Source organism: Homarus americanus, unplaced genomic scaffold, assembly GCF_018991925.1.
Source record: "Homarus americanus isolate GMGI-L3 unplaced genomic scaffold, GMGI_Hamer_2.0 scaffold11022, whole genome shotgun sequence".
Lineage (NCBI taxonomy): Eukaryota > Metazoa > Arthropoda > Malacostraca > Decapoda > Nephropidae > Homarus > Homarus americanus.
The window spans coordinates 13,987,438-14,001,019 of NW_024737068.1; the positions used below are offsets into that span (position 1 = coordinate 13,987,438).

At 38.4% G+C, this 13,582-nt stretch overlaps 1 protein-coding gene across 8 annotated transcripts in view; it reads right to left on the reverse strand.

The window, feature by feature from the left end:
• The window catches only part of LOC121872984 (farnesyl pyrophosphate synthase-like), a 55,199-nt gene that overhangs the window by 13,137 nt on the left and 28,480 nt on the right, over nt 1–13,582 (reverse strand). For 7 of the 8 annotated variants that reach the window (XM_042376170.1, XM_042376175.1, XM_042376176.1 and 4 more), the window contains 2 exons: nt 12,980–13,144; nt 258–290 (listed from right to left, as the gene is read on the reverse strand). In XM_042376170.1, the coding sequence (XP_042232104.1) occupies nt 258–290; nt 12,980–13,144 (198 nt within the window). The remainder of the gene's footprint in view (nt 1–257; nt 291–12,979; nt 13,145–13,582) is intronic. The other variant, XM_042376171.1, reaches the window with a different exon arrangement.

Below are 13,582 nucleotides of genomic sequence, written 5' to 3' on the forward strand. Positions count from 1 at the left end.
TATATATATATATATATATATATATATATATATATATATATATATATATATATATATATATCATCATCATACAGTATTTAGTACAGTAATAAAATTGCAATTAATAATGTCTTTACAATCAAAACAAAAAGAAATGTGCCATATAAGAATGAGTAGTACACTCCATAGTGAAGGATAGGGAGTGATTTTAAGTATTAGCAAAAGAAGTTTCAAACTTTAGTAATTTCAAGGGTAGTCCCTTGTATTGTTTAGCTTACCACTCTCACGTTATCTGTATTTCTTATCCCCGCCTGTAATTAGACAAAATACATGTTCACCTCATGATTTCTTTGCTCCACTACTTTTTACACTTTAAATAATAAACTATAAAAATATTGCTCACAAAATATTTGTAATAAATGCAACATATGGTAAATCATACATATACAAATGAAATGAAATATAAAAGAACAGTAATCCACATAGCCATATCAATACTGTACTACAACACTACTATGGAAGAAAACTAATCCTGAATATCTCAAAACAGATTGAAATATTCTGTAACCAAGTGAAATGCTGCACTGAGTTGTCTACAACTATAGTGCACAAAGCAAACATCACTGCACAACAAGTAATATATTACTGAAAATTCTCATGGATAGTGTGTTGCCAAAGGATGAAATTCTCAGTGTTTATTATTTTCAATATGGTGCTTGAAATCCAATGTAGTCAAAATACAGTATATCTCACACTGACACAAATTATACTGGACTAGAGAGGTACAATATAAATATATAAATATATATATATATATATATATATATATATATATATATATATATATATATATATATATATATATATATATATATATATATATATATATATATATAAAGGCATGTAAGTATAGGTATAAAATTATTTACTCTTGAGTAATTAGGTTACAGTATTTGTTATCTAATATTGGTTTTCCTACTACTACTGTATATGTACTTATTACTCGCAGTGATTGGCAACACACTAGGGAGAAAATCATTCTTTATCAGCCCTGCTCCATTACCAGCTGAGTGGAATGGAACATTTACTTATAACTTTGCATATAATATTTTGTTGAATGACTAATGAGCTCACATTCTTATAGAACTGCTTTAACCCTCAACGATGATTCAGTTTGCTAACTAAACTAATGTGTCATAAAAGCTCGTCTTTATTTATTCTTTCACTTTCATACTCAATTGAACTACTCTGTGCATGATTACATGTCATTCTTCTGAGAGATGTGAAGTCCAATGACATAATTTTAGACCACAAGTCTTTTCACTAACTCATTCATCTCTTATCTTTATCTGCACCAATAATTATCTTCTCCACCAATCCAATGAAAATACATTCTACTATCTTATTGATTCACTTTACACCTACATTTCACAGTAGGGACTTAATCACTCCAACCATCCTCCTTCCTTCTTCACTACCAATTCTCTGAATGGGAGAACTAAAGTATTTAATTCCATTTTATGGCTAAGGTGATGAGCATAAAATTTGTGAGACATATCATTGTTGAGTGAAAGATATAGCATGGCACTATCCATACAGTGATTACTGTTTGACAGTAGGGACATTCATGCATTACTGCAGGTAAAAATACAGAGCAACCTTTTCATCAGTTTTTTTTTTTTTTTTTTACATATTATGTGGCTGCCTTTGGGGGTCAGTGAGGATAGTCTGGTTAGATTCAACACCTCTACAGCTCTTCCCCAAACAGACCATAATGTACTTGGTAAGCTACATCAGCCTGAAGTTCCTTCTCAATTTAGGACTTCATTCAAGGGAAGAGAAGAGCAAGCATTCATCTCACTTGTCTCCTCAACTTTTAAGTGGGATTTCATACTTTAATCCTCCAATTACAGCCTATGGATCCATGACACCTAACTCAGCTTAATAGGCAAGGAAGAATTTACCCAATTTAATGGCATCCCGTTAAATCTGGCCATGACTGAAAGGAGGAATGACCTATATAGCATCTCCCCATTGTTCTTTATATCTTTGCCAAGGGCTGTTTTGAAGCCTAGTACCAGTCTCAATTCCATGGAATTAGCTGTTAGATTGTTTCATAGGTCTACCACCCTCTCCATGAAAATGTACATCTTCATATTCATCCTGCATGATACCTTGGCAAGCTTGAAGCAACAGATTTGTTCTCTTTTGTTGGTGGTCTGTGACATCTTGAAAAACTGATCTGGGTTTACATCTTTCATGCCTTTCCAGATTTCGAAGGTCTCTGTGGTTCCCCTTATCAAGTCTTGTGTGAAGAAACCTCAGTCCTAAGACCCTCGGTCTACAGTACTTGGATAACAGATGTTTTACTTCAGAAATAATTCTAGTTATTCTGCAGTGCACCTTTTCTAGGGATGTTATGTCTTTCTAAATACTATATGTGGTTTCCATGCCCAAAACTATCTGGGGCTAATCTTCAGGGGATTTATAAACACCAAAATTTTAAGTGGTGTCATTCTTGGTCTTGACTACATCATTGGAGAAACTCAATATTTCAGTCTTCTTATCTAAACTTCTGGCATTGGTTGTATCAACATTTTAGTGCCCCAGTTTCTAATATGCTCCACTGCTAAAAGGTTGGACAAGCCTTGAGGATTCGTAGTATAATTCTCATTTGTCCATTCGAGCAGTAGTCGTCAAACCACTGTCAGCACCGCTCAGGTAGGTTTAATGTGGACCTCGGCAAATAGCAGAAGTGTAATTAATATTACAGTAAACCCTCGTTACTCGGCATTTGATAACTCAGAATTTCATATAACTCAGAACAGATATGGTCTTGGAATGTATTACAGTGGTCCCTCGGTTAACGAACACAATTCGTTCCAGAAGGTTGTTCGTTTACCGAAACCATTGTTTCAATGGGTTTTCGGTTAATTGGTTCCAGCTCACCAAAAATTACCTAAAGTAAAAAAAAAAAAATGCAGTAAAGTACACTTACTTTGAGGTGTGTAAGTAGAAGGCTCCTGGATGATGATGCTGATGTGAATTTGAAGTGGCAGGTGGAGGAGGAGAAGGGAGAAGAGAAGGAAGTGGGGGTGGAGGAGAAGCATTTTACTGCTTCTTGGAAGGTGAGTCACCTTCCATGAAAATGTCAGGAACCTCTGGACTGACAGATTCTCCATCAGGAACATCCTCTCTCCTTCTTGAAGTGGAAGGCTGAGGGCTAGCATCTTTTTCCCGATACCTTTTAGTGAAGAAACTGTCAATCTTTGTTTGTGGGGCATTTCTCCTCATCATTAACTGATTTTTTTAGAAGGAGACCACTCTGTCCTCAATATTACACAAAATAGGTTCTGTTGTTTCCCCATCAGGGTGCCTTGAAACCAGTTTCCTGAACTTATCCCAGTAGTGAACAACATCTTTCATATCTGAAGTGGACATATAGTCATCACTTTCCCTTTCCTCCTCACCACTGTCAGCCTCTTAACATCTTATCCAGTTGCTGCAAGTCATCAGGAGTAAGTTCCTGCTCATGGGACATCACAAGCTCTTCCACATCAACTTCCTCCACTTCAAGGCCTAATGACTGACCAATGGACACAATCTCCTTGTCCAACTCTGCTTCATTCTCAAATCCCTCAAAATCATGGACTGCTGATGGCCACAGTGCTTTCCATGCAGAATTGAGGGATCAAATGGAGACTTCTCACCATGAGGACACATTCAATTTTACAGCCTCCAGGATGTTAAATTGTGTCTTCCAGAACTGTGCCAGTGTTAGTTCAGGATCAGTGGAAGTTGCCTGATAACACCTCCTGAACATTTTCTTCATGTACAACTTCTTGAAGTTGCTGATCACATTCTGGTCCATTGGCTGCATGATTGATGTAGTGTTGGGGGGCAAAAATAACACTTTGACAAAGTCAAATTGAGCCTCGAAAGTGCTGGCAAGTTCAGGGTCATGACCAGGGGCATTATCCACAAGGAGAAGAGCCTTTAAAGGGAGTTTATTGGTGGTTAGGTAGCTCTTCACAGAAGGGCAAAACACCTCAACAGCCCATTCATTAAAGAGCTTTCTTGTCACCCATGCCTTACGGTTGGACTTTCAATAAACTCCAAGCTGTCCTCTTACCACTTTTTGTTGCTTGAACACCCTGGGGTTCTCAAAGTGGTAGACAAGCATAGGCTTCAGTCGGAAATCCCCTGAAGCATTGGCACCAAGCAAAAGAGTGAGACGGTCTTTCATGGGTTTATGCCCAGGTAAAGAGGCTTCATCTCTGGTGGTGAATGTCCTTTTGGGCATTTTCTTCCAAAACAGCCCAGTTTCGTCAACATTGAACACTTGCTGTGGAAGATAATTTTCTTCTTCCACCAGTTTCTTAAACTCCACTACAAACTTTGCTGCTGCTCCTTTATCTGCACTGGCAGCATCACCATGCCTAGTAACACTGAAAATGTCATTTATTTTCTTAAATTTTTCAAACCAGTCCTTGCTTGCCCGAAAATCTTCGAACTCTGTGCCAGAAGAACCAGGTTGATCTTCCTTTAAATGTTCGTAAATCTCCCTGGCCCTGTCACAAATAAATTCTGTAGAAACTGAATCACCTTTCATTTGTTTTTCCCTTGAACTTGAACTTGTCTTTCTGTGCAAGAATTGTCGACACAGTTGATGCCAACATGCCATAGTCTTTACTAAGCACCTTTGTTCTAATGCTCTGTTCATGTTTCTTTATTATTTCCTGTTTTACCTGGATTGAAATAACTTTTCTCGATTTCTTTGGAGCCATGCTGGATTCGATTTCAACACTGAAATTTTAAGTTTTATTGCTGTAAATAAAGAATATTTTCTTTAAATAAACACTGCACTGCGCTATATATTATCAATATGTAAAATATATTTCAAAATGACCAATAATTTGACTGTAAAAACAGAAAAAAGAGTTTATGTTGAAGAGTCTCAAACAAGATGTTCCCTCCACTGAACAGATACACAAACTGACGCCAAGCTTGGTGTGTTGAGTGGCTGTTTGGCGCGCTAAAAACTAGTTTCCTGTACTTCAATTATGTTCAATAATTGTTAAAATGACTAAAAATTTTAAAATAAAACTTTTAAAATTATTGAATAGTACAACCTTCTTTATATTTACTTAAATGGATACGTATTTAAGCCCTAGAACCGATTACTGTATTGGAAGACTAATACTACAGCTGGTGAACAGGCGAAACATGTTGGGAAAAATTCGTAAGGAATTCGTTATCCGAATTTTTTCATTAACGGGAAGTGAAGAATCTTATGGAAGGTAATTCTTTAACCAAAATTTCGTTAACCGAGACGTTCGTTAACCGAGGGATCACTGTATAGTATAACTCGGGAAATGCTAAGACATATAAAATTATCTGGGAAAATCTCGGCATATCTGGCACGTGGGTAAGAGTAATGTCACGTGGGATGCCAGGAGGCTAGGCCACTCTCCAAGCGTGAGTCAGTCTGGCGCTCGTTATTGTCGCTTCCGTGGCTTGTCTCTCCACACTTTGTTCTCTGCTTGTGTTCTCCCTCATCAAACATCAGTAATATGGCATCTGCACCTTCAAGGATCTACAGGAAGGGCATGAAGCTTAAGTCCCTCAGTTTTCATGATAAAAATAAAGTGTTAGAATGAGTGGAAGCTGGCGCATCCATGCGTATGGTGTGTGAGAAGTTTGGGATCAAGTCCAGCACATTTTACATTATAAAAAAGAATTGGGACAAGATTTGGAAGCACTTTCTAACTCTAGAGGATGCTGGCATCTCAAAAAAGTGCAGAAAATAATTAAGCCAGCAAAATTTACTGGTTTAGATCAAGCTGTGTACAAGTGGTACAAGCAGGAACGTGCATCAGGTGTCACGTACGTGGCGTGAACATTCAAAATGCCGCAGCTCGCTTAGCACAACACCTTAAGATACAAGGCTTCAACACAAGTGCTGGTTGGCTTTTCAATTTTAGAAGCCATCATTGCTTGGTTAACCGGAAAGTTTTTGGCGAGTCTGCCAGTGTTGACGAAGGAAGTGTTGAGCCCTTCAGGAAGCGTCTTGTGAAAATTATTGAAGACGCTCAGTTATTGGTCAGCCAGATATATAACGCTGATGAAACAGGCTTTTTTGGAAGGCTCCACCATCCAACACCTAGGCTTCCAGGTACGAGACACACGTAGCTGGCAGGAAGATGGCAAAAGATCAAGTCTCGATTCTTGTCTGTGCCAATGCTGACAGCACCCACTGGCTGAAACCAATGCTTTTGGGAAAGGCAAACAAGCCCTGGGCTTTAAAAATATAAACACCTTACCAGTGATATATAAGGGGAATAAGACTGCCTGGTTCACTCATGACATCTTCCAGACCTGGTTTCACAGCCACTTTGTACCTGTCGTCATCAAGTATCAGATGGAAGTGCTGGAAATTTCGAGGGAAAATGTGAAGGCCATCCTGCTCCTAAACAGCGCCCCTGCACATCCTGACATAGAGGAGCTTGTGGGACATGGTGGTCGTATCAAGGTCTTGTATCCTCCTCCCAACACCACCTCCGTAATACAGCCAATGGACCAGGGAGTGATAGAGGCCTTCAAGCGACACTACAGGTACAAGTACCAGGGAGAATGCTTTGTGGTGTTGGAGGACGAGGGTGACATGGAAGTTGACAGGAGGGGAGCTTGCACTTTGGATAATTACAAAGCCTACAACATCCATAATGCAATGTTTAACTGGGCAGAGGCATGGAAAAGCCTAAGTGTAACTACCCTCACCAATGCGTGGAACAGACTTTTGACGATTTGATTAACTTGCCACACCAAGGTTGCAAGATTGGGGTGTCTGAGGACAATGTTGTGGAGTGACTGGAGGTAGACAACGCAGAACAAGGATTTCGTCACGACACAGAGGAGGAGATAGTTGATGTGTCTTGAAGAAATGACAGAAGAACAAGATGACAAATGCGATGACGAAGATCCCAGTCCACGGCCTAAGCTATCTGATCTCAGATTTCACTTGGACAAGGTCTTGGAGGCAGTGGGCAGGTTGCCTGACCTAGAGAAACACTATTCAACTCTTAGACACATCAGAGCAAATGTCATAAAATGTCAACACTTCAAGCAAGGGAAAATATCTGACTTCTTTAAACCTGACTCAAGGGTCCCAAGAACCAGTCGCCCTTCCTCCAACAGTGAAGCCTCCTTAGTGATACCTTCAGTATCAGGATACTCTTCCTCAGACACCACTTCCAGCAGTGCCAGTTTCCTACACAGTATTTCCCCAGAAGTGCCACATGTCTTGCTGTCATCTGACAGTGAGTGATTATACAGTGTACTGTACATCTCATAGTGTTAAGTGAAAATACCTTGTAGTGTTTAAGTGAAAAAACTGTACAGTATTGTATTCTAGTGTTTAGGTGAAAATGCTTTGTACAGCATGCCCGGATAAATCGCGTATTTTTATTTTGAGGTCCTCTATTATTAGCGGATGACACCCTGGATGAACCCAAGAATGTCAGCAGGTAGTTTTAAAGTTGCCAGCATTTTCACGGCCGGGACAGGGAACCGTTTGTTTTAGTGACAGTAACACATACATATAAATAATACTGTAATGGGAAAATCCTTTCACAAATAATCAGAAACAAATGTAGTATCAAAAATGTTGAGTCTACCCTCAAGTCTACTTCGTGCTTTATTAATAACAAAGCACGGAGTAGACTTGAGGGTAGACTCAACTTTTTTAATACTACATTTGTTTCTGATTATTTATGAGAGGATTTTCCCATAATTATTTATTTGTACGTGTTTTGCATGTGTGTGTCTACACACACATATATAAAATACAGGTAAAAGAAATAATTGTCCTAAGGGCGAAGACAAAGGGAATATATATTTCTTTGTACACACGTAAAAATGTAACCCCCCCGGCAAACGTTATTCGCGGATTTGGCGATTTGTGGCCATTTTGAGCACCTAATCCCCACGAATTTGAAGGGCCTACTGTACATGTAAAAATTTTTATTTTATATAAGCGAACCCAGTAGTACAATACTATACAGTAAAGCATACTGAATGTAAGTGCCTCCATCACTTCCACCACCTGCATCACCTACCATGCCTGTGTCACATACCATGCCTCTCTCATCTACCATACCTGTGTCACCTACAATGCATCTGTGTCACCTACAGTACTAAGATGCTTCATTCTTTGCCTGCAGTGCTGGTAAGTGTTCCTCTTTTACATTTAGTAATTACATGTACTCCCACTAAAAAATTATTCGGCACCCTTTGCTCTGATACACCCCTGCAACGATCATTGGTACAGAAGCGGTGATTACCTGGTGTGGTTGGTACCCCTCTCTCTTTTTGAGAGAGAGAGAGAGAGAGAGAGAGAGAGAGAGAGAGATATGATGTTTTCTGTAGCCACGTGTAGTATTTAACGGATAATAAACGGGAATACATAAAGTGTTACAGATAGTACGAAAGCCTCTAAAAAGCATAGCATTACCCACTGTAATATAATAATCAAACCCACAATCTGAATTAATGTGTGCATGACAACCAATGAATCAGGATGCCATTTATGGATTTCTTACATTATGAGATGCAAGGACATAAACCCACATCATTACGAAGTGTAGATGATGGAAAGTATGTAAACGTCCAGTAATATAAGACCACATGCACAAAGAACGCAGAATATTTGTGTATCAAAGTGGTGATATAACATTAAGCACAGTACTGACATGATTATGAAGCAGGGAATGAGTCACGAAACGAGGTATGATATTTCTTTAGTATGCCAAACATGATAAGATTGGTAGGTCCACCGGATGGGGGCGACTGGGTAGTTTAATTCATCTGAGACAAACAATGTTAGTGTTAGCAGAGACTTTTATCACAGGAGGTTTGTTATCTGAATACTAAAATGTATCGAATATGTTGGAAACGGAACTGGTTCAACCTGCATTGAGTTGAGCTTTGGAGCGAACAGTAGGAATCGTAATGTTTATTTCGAATCATAGCAATGTTAGAGGAGATAAAAACCTCGGAGAAGACATGCACAGCATTCATCGCACTACACGGTGTGGGCCTCAGCAATGGTGAAATTGCTAGGCGGGTTGGAGTGTCCAAGCACACCGTAGCCCGATGGATACAACGCTACGTCGAAACTGGGGACACCTTGCATAAGCGTGGATTGGCCATGCCTCGGTGCACAACTCAGCAGGCCAGAGATACCAACCATGCACCGTACCTCAGGAGTTTTTTCAAAAATTCTCATGTGATGTATCATTGTACCATGCCGTAAGGGTGTTGAATAATTTTTTATTAGGTGTACACATATATGGGAAGATAACTTTTTATTGTTGTATTTTCGTAGGAGGGGGAAAAAGTGCCTCAATAAGTCGGAATTTGGGATAACTCAGCAAGGCCAGAGCCACAGATGTACCGAGTTATTGAGGGTTTACTGTACTGCATATTTATAGAAATTAAATATAAACAAATACTATTGTGATACAATGATAAGTATCACACATTTGGTATGTCATATTAGGCGAGTGGACAACTCTTAGGAATCTACTTGATTTTTTCACTAATGTATAACAAAATTATGAATACTTTAGTAATAAAGCCAGTGATTTCTGTTAGAGGTGTTCTGATTATGTATACAGTGATCCCTCGGTTAACGAAGGCCTCGGTTAACGAAATTTCGGTTAACGAATTACCTTCCATAAGAATATTCAATTCGGTTAATGAACAAAAATTCGGTTCACGAAATTCTTACTAAAACATGTCAACATGTTTTCGCTTGCTCACCAGCTGGAAGATTAGTCCAACAATACAGTAATCGGTTCTAGGGCTTAAATTCGTTCCCATTTGAGTAAATATCAAGAAGGTTGTGCTATTAAATAGTTTTCCAAGTTTTATATTAAAATTATTAGCCATTTTAACACTTATTTAACATATTTGCAGTACAGGGAACTAGTTTTTGGTGCACCCATCAGCCACTTGACTCGCCCACCAAGGCGTCTGTTTGTGTCTGTTCAGTGGAGGTAACATCTTGCTTGTGGCTCTCTTGAACATAAACTATTTTTACATTTTTACAGTACAATTATTGGTAATTCTGAAATTTATTTGACACATTGATAATATTTAGTGCAGTGCAGTGTTGATTTAAAGAAAATAATCTTTAATTACAGTAATTAAACTTAAAAATTTAGTGGTGAAATTTTTATTGAGTCCAGCATGGGTCCAAAGAAATCTAGAAAGGCGATTTCAATCCAGGTGAAACAAGAAATTATAAAGAAACATGAAGAAGGCATTAGAACAAATGTGCTTAGTAAAAAATATGGCATGTCGGCATCAACTGTGTCTACAATTCTTGCGCAGAAAGACAAGTTTAAAGAAGTGATAGTGAAAGACAAATCTACCAGTGTTTAAAGGTAGATCCTGAATTTCAGAAACAGAGAAGTTACTTCTCATTTGGATTAAGGAAAACAAATGAAAGGAGATTCAATTTCGACAGAATTTATTGGTGAAAGAGCCAGGGAAATATACGAACATTTGAAGGAAGAGCAACCTAGTTCTTCTGGCAGAGAGTTTGAAGAGTTTAGGGCCAGCAAGGGTTGGTTCAAAAAATTTAAGTTGAGAAGTGACATTTTTAGTGTTGTTAGGCATGGTGAGGCTGCCAGTGCAGATAAAGAAGGAGCAGCAAAATTTGTAGTGGAGTTTAAGGAACTGGCGAATGAAAAGAATTATCTTCCACAGCAAGTGTTCAATGTGGACGAAACTGGGCTGTTCTGGAAGAAAATGCCCAAAAGGACATTTGTCATCGGGGATGAAGCCTCTTTACCTGGGCATAAACCCATGAAGGACCATCTCACTCTATTGCTTGGTGCCAATGTTTCAGGGGATTTCTGTCTGAAGCCTATGCTTGTCTACCACTCTGAAAATCCCATGGTGTTCAAGCAACAAAAGGTGGTAAGAGGACAACTTGGAGTTTATTGGAAGTCCAACCATAAGGCATGAGTAACAAGACAGCTCTTTAATGAATAGGCTGTTGAGGTGTTTTGCCCTTCTGTGAAGAGCTACCTAACCACCAATAAACTTCCTTTAAAGGTTCTTCTCCTTATGGATAATGCCCCTGGTCATGACCCTGAACTTGCCAGCACTTTGGAGGTTCGATTTGACTCCCAACACTACATCAATTATTCAGCCAATGGACCAAAATGTAATCAGCAACTTCAAGAAGCTGTACATGAAGAAAATGTTCAGGAGGTGTTATTAGGCAACTTCCACTGATCCTGAACTAACACTGGCACAGTTCTGAAAGACACAATTCAACATCCTGGAGGCTGTAAAATTGATTGTGTCATCATGGCAAGAAGTCTCCATTGGATCTCTCAATTCTGCATGGAAAGCACTTAGGCCATCAGCAGTCCATGATTTTGAAGGATTTGAGGAAGAAGCGAAGTTGGACAAGGAGATTGTGTCCATTGGTCAGTCAATGGGCCTCGAAGTGGAGGAGGATGATGTGGAAGAGCTTGTGATGTCTCATGAGCAGGAACATACTCCTGAAGACTTGCAGCAACTGGATGAGATGTTAGAGGCTGACAGTGGTGAGGAGGAAAGGGAAAGTGATGATCATATGTATTCTTCAGACTTAAACATGTTGTTCAACACTGGGAGATGTTCAGGAAACTGGCTTCAAGGCACCCTGATGTGGAAACAACAGAACCTATTTTGTGTAATGTTCAGGACAAAGTGGTCTCCTTCTAAAACCAGTTAATGACAAGGAGAAATGCCCCACAAAGAAAAATTGACAGTTTCTTCTCTAAAAGGCAGTGGGAGAAAGATGCTATCCCTCAGCCTTCCACTTCAAAAAGGAGAGAGGATTTTCCTGCTGGAGAATCTGTCAGTCCAGAGGTTCCTTACATTTTTATGGAAGGTGACTCGCCTTCCAAGAAGCAGTAAAATGCTTTTCCTACACCCCCACTTCCTTCTCCTCCTCCCACTTCAAATTCATATCACCATCATCAACCAGGAGCCTTCTACATACACACCTCAAAGTAAGTATACTTTACTGCATTTTTTTTTTTACTTAATATGTAATTTTCGGTGAGCTGGAACCAATTACCCAAAATCCCATTGAAACAATGGTTTCGGTTAACGAACAACCCTCTGGAACGAATTGAGTTCATTAACCAAGGGACCACTGTAATAGTGGAGCAGATGGGTACCACCAGAAGGAGTTGTTCAATTTTATTAATTTTTTCCCACAGAGGTTTACCTGTAGTATAGCTCTGCAATGTTGCATACATCATCGTCCTCAGTGTAGTAATTTCTGGTTGGAATTTAGATTTTCTGATTATATTTTGTTTTCTGGACTTCTGAATGTGTCCAAATTCTGACAGTACTGTAGTGTCATATTATGCGGATGTTTCCAGTACAGTACCTGTACCACCTTATTTTCAAAACTGACCGAGCTAGTACTGTACAGGTATACCACTGATAAGGAGGCAAATGTGATTAGTAGACAGTAAATAACATCTGTAAAAGAAAAATAAGTCTCCTACATTTCTTAAATAATTTTGCAAATTCACTTTATTGCACTCATACACCCGATTGATTAAGATTGTTTATAAAATCTATGTTTACATTCTTGAACTTGTAACATATAATAAAGACCATCTTTTTCCTGTAAACATCAATGCATTAATTACCTGTGACTTACATAACTATGCTATAAAATTTACCTGTATACATACCACTGTAGATATATACAGGTAAATATATATATATCTATACTATACTATTGCATTTTCTTTTCTTTTAATGAAAATTAAATCAATCTAAACTTAAGAAAAAATCTTCATTTACATTGATTATTACCAAACATTTTAGAACATGAAACAATTATGTAAACATAAAATAATTTTAAAGCAATTTGGTATAATTATACAGGATCAAATACAATTAAAAATAGGAGACTAACCATGTACATTGACAGGGCAATTGGCAAGTAGAATGAGTAATACGCAGTCTTGTACTTAACAATAGCATTATAACGCTCCATGCTAAATTTGCTCAGGTTTGGTCTCTGTCCTGCTGGGCATGACAGAAGGTCCAAAGCTTGTCCAAGTGCTGTTTTTAATGTCATCTGAAAACAGAATATAATGTATTTTAAAAATAAAATTATAGCACTATGAATGTCTGACTAGAGTACACTGTAGTGAACAAATGATATACAGAATAAAATTTGGCTATAATAAACTATGACATGCTCAGGGAGTTGTGACGCTGCCTTGTCAGTTAAGAGGCTGCTTGAAAGTTCTAAATATAATGACCAGTTCCTACTCTGTAAAAGTAGGTTGGTGATAGGAAGGGCATCAAATTTGCCTGATGGTAATCAGGATACCATGCCATTGGGTTATTATGGTAACCCAAGCAAAAGTAGAAAATAGTCATAAAATGATGATAATGTTGATATCAGTTAGCTGTTTACAATGCATTGTATATAAAATATACTGGTAGAAGCGTCAAACTGCAGATGATGTATCTTATGGTTTCATTAATCCATGGAAGTACTGTACCAGCT